Source organism: Pundamilia nyererei, unplaced genomic scaffold (genome assembly GCF_000239375.1).
Source record: "Pundamilia nyererei isolate P.nyererei 1_Seehausen unplaced genomic scaffold, PunNye1.0 scaffold00009, whole genome shotgun sequence".
Lineage (NCBI taxonomy): Eukaryota > Metazoa > Chordata > Actinopteri > Cichliformes > Cichlidae > Pundamilia > Pundamilia nyererei.
In genome coordinates, this window is record NW_005187410.1 from 2250157 (window position 1) to 2252761 (window position 2605).

At 42.0% G+C, this 2605-nt stretch overlaps 1 protein-coding gene across 1 annotated transcript in view; it reads left to right on the forward strand.

Moving 5' to 3' along the window:
• Window positions 1–326: 326 nt before the first annotated feature.
• The window catches only part of smarcal1 (SWI/SNF related, matrix associated, actin dependent regulator of chromatin, subfamily a-like 1), a 10659-nt gene continuing 8380 nt past the window's right edge, over window positions 327–2605 (forward strand). Inside the window, exons 1-4 of the mRNA XM_013908299.1 lie at window positions 327–1072; window positions 1154–1499; window positions 2100–2150; window positions 2263–2523. Of these exons, the coding sequence (XP_013763753.1) occupies window positions 740–1072; window positions 1154–1499; window positions 2100–2150; window positions 2263–2523 (991 nt within the window). The 5' untranslated portion in view covers window positions 327–739. The remainder of the gene's footprint in view (window positions 1073–1153; window positions 1500–2099; window positions 2151–2262; window positions 2524–2605) is intronic.

Genomic DNA, 2605 nt, shown 5'->3' on the forward strand with positions numbered 1-2605 from the left:
CCCCCCTCCAAACCTCTCCATTTTCTCTTTAACTAGATGTCTTACGTAAGAAGTATTAACAAAATGTGCGTACTAGAGCAGAAAAATACTCACATTAACTGATAATTAGAGACAAATGTAAATGTTTTACGTAAATTTCGGTAGCAATAGTGTCACCTTCATAGTGGAGAATCACAAATTGCAAAATAAATAAATATTTTCCTGTTTTTTTAAGATAACATATTCGCGGTTTTTATCAGTACAAAATGATTTTTTAAAGCCGTGGTTAATGGCAATAAAAACGTCCCTGTAGTCGTTGTAGTTTCTCAAGAGTAGATTATTTTTGCCTTCACTACCTGCACGTGCCGACTTGTTTTCCTACGTCACTTCCTGCGCGCCAGATCCTGAACCAAGAAGTTGTAAACTAGCGTTAAAAGTTTCTGCTGACGATATTCTTGCAGACTTCGCTGTTTTTAGATTGCATTTTGGGGTCATCCGCTTCAGACGGCTCAAAGTTCAAGTATCTGTAATGCTACTGTGGTTGTTCCGATAATATTATGTTGCTAAGTTTGACTGTTAGCATCCAGATTAGGGTCGCTAGCTGCTACCATTAGCAACAGAAGCAGCAGTGCAGATAACGTTAAACAAAACGAAGTTAGTAGCTCTAAAAGGCAACATGGATCTACACAGATCACCTTTTTGCAGACGTAGGGTGTCTTAGATTGTAGCCGATGTCTGCTAGATAGCTCTAGCTGTCAACATGTCTAATCAGCTGACTGCAGAGCAACAGCGAATGATTGAGGAGAACAGGCGGAAGGCTTTAGAAAGACGAGCCCAAAGACTTGGACAGGCTAACAGCACCAATGTTAAGCCCTCAGTAGGCTCCAAAAGTACTTCAGTGCAAACACAGCTCCCCAAACAGAGTCCGGATCCTGTTGCCTCAGTTCAGCACAGAGAAACCTCAGTCTCGGGACCAAAATGCTTCCCCCCTCCCTTAAAAAGGGAACCACAGAGCCAAAGTCAGCAGCAGCTGCCTGGCACTAGCAGCCACTTCAACCAAAGCACTGTGTGTAATTCTGCATCTTCAAACCAGGTGGGGTTTATGCTTAAATGTGCAGTCATTTACTGTCGGTGAGGATAGTTTTATAATGCTTCGTATTATATGTCTCTGCAGACTCTTACTAACTCAACTCCTCTGGAAAGTCAACATTTGAGGAGCTCCGTCTTGTCTCCTGAAGGAAGCATCCCCGTGGGGCCAGCTCAGGGCAAACATCAACTCTCATCCAGCAGCTCCGGAGGTGCAGTTGGCTCATTTTACAAGCAGCCCAGTAAACCTGCTCAGAGTCAAGTGGCACAGCTTTCCTCTAACCCCACCTCTACAAATGTCGTACCTGCAAAAAAGCCTGCCATCTCTGTAAGGGGAAGATGTGTACCTCACACAGAAGACCGTTTCAGGGTAGAAGTGAGCTACCATGCAGGGCTTATTGCTGTTTTCAAGTCCATCCCCTCAAAAAACTATGGTAAGTGTTTGAGATGCTTACTGTGCTGTTTTGCAGCTGATATGTTACTCCGTGAATTTTGCAGTGAATTTTCAGTGCTTGTAACTCTTGAAGACCACCAAAAGCCATTGGTATACAGTCATATCAACCATGTGACTAGACATTTACAATGTGACACCTACCTCCTAAAAGTGTTATTGACTTAGTTAGATGCTGTCAAGTTGTTTTCTTGAGTTTTTCTTATGATCATGCACTTGGCCTCCCTCACTGCACTGAGATCTCATTGGATGTCATATTTAAAATTACAGCACGAATTCAACACTTTGGATCAGCTTTAGATATTATGTCAGTTTCTTTTGTCATAAAAGGGAACAGGCCTCACCTGGCCATAAAACTGCTTACCAGTCAATTATTCTCTGCTTGAATTAGTCTCTGAAAATATATATAAAATTTTTGTAATTCCTAAACAGTTAATGCAAAAACTGTAAAAACTGTTATCTTCTTTTATGAACATAAATCTCTAATCCTATATAGGATGATTAGCAATTTTAAAATAGTTATTTTGTATTATATACTGATTTTGCTGGCTTTTGGAATTAAAAATGCAATTTTCTGCCTTAGATCCTGCCACCAAGATGTGGAACTTTAGTCTAGAAGACTACCGACAGCTAAGTACGGAAGTATTCACAGGATCTTCCATATTCAGGAGCTCAACTCATGCACGCTGCTGTTTTTAAACAAACTGTCTTAAATCATTACTTTTTTTCTTGACCCCGTATTGCAGTGGAGGAAGCAGCTGCCATTCCTTCGGTGTCTTTGAGACCTTTGGAGGGAATGGAAGCGGTGGACGTGACGGAGGCCACCAGCCGAGCTCGGGACGGCACGGCCCTGGCAGCGCTGCTCAAGTTATGTAATGGCTGGCAGAAGCCCGGAGCCACTTTGCAGGGCCAGTGCATTCTGGTGTCCCAGACAAAGTTTGAGGTGGACATTGGCTACCATGTTGATGTCATTGCAGCATTCAAGCAAATGCCAACAAAGAACTACGGTAACAGTGGCTTTATTTGATTATGTTTGTTTTTTTTGATAGTCTCTTTGCTTTTGTGGTTTCTGATCTCAGATTTTTTTTT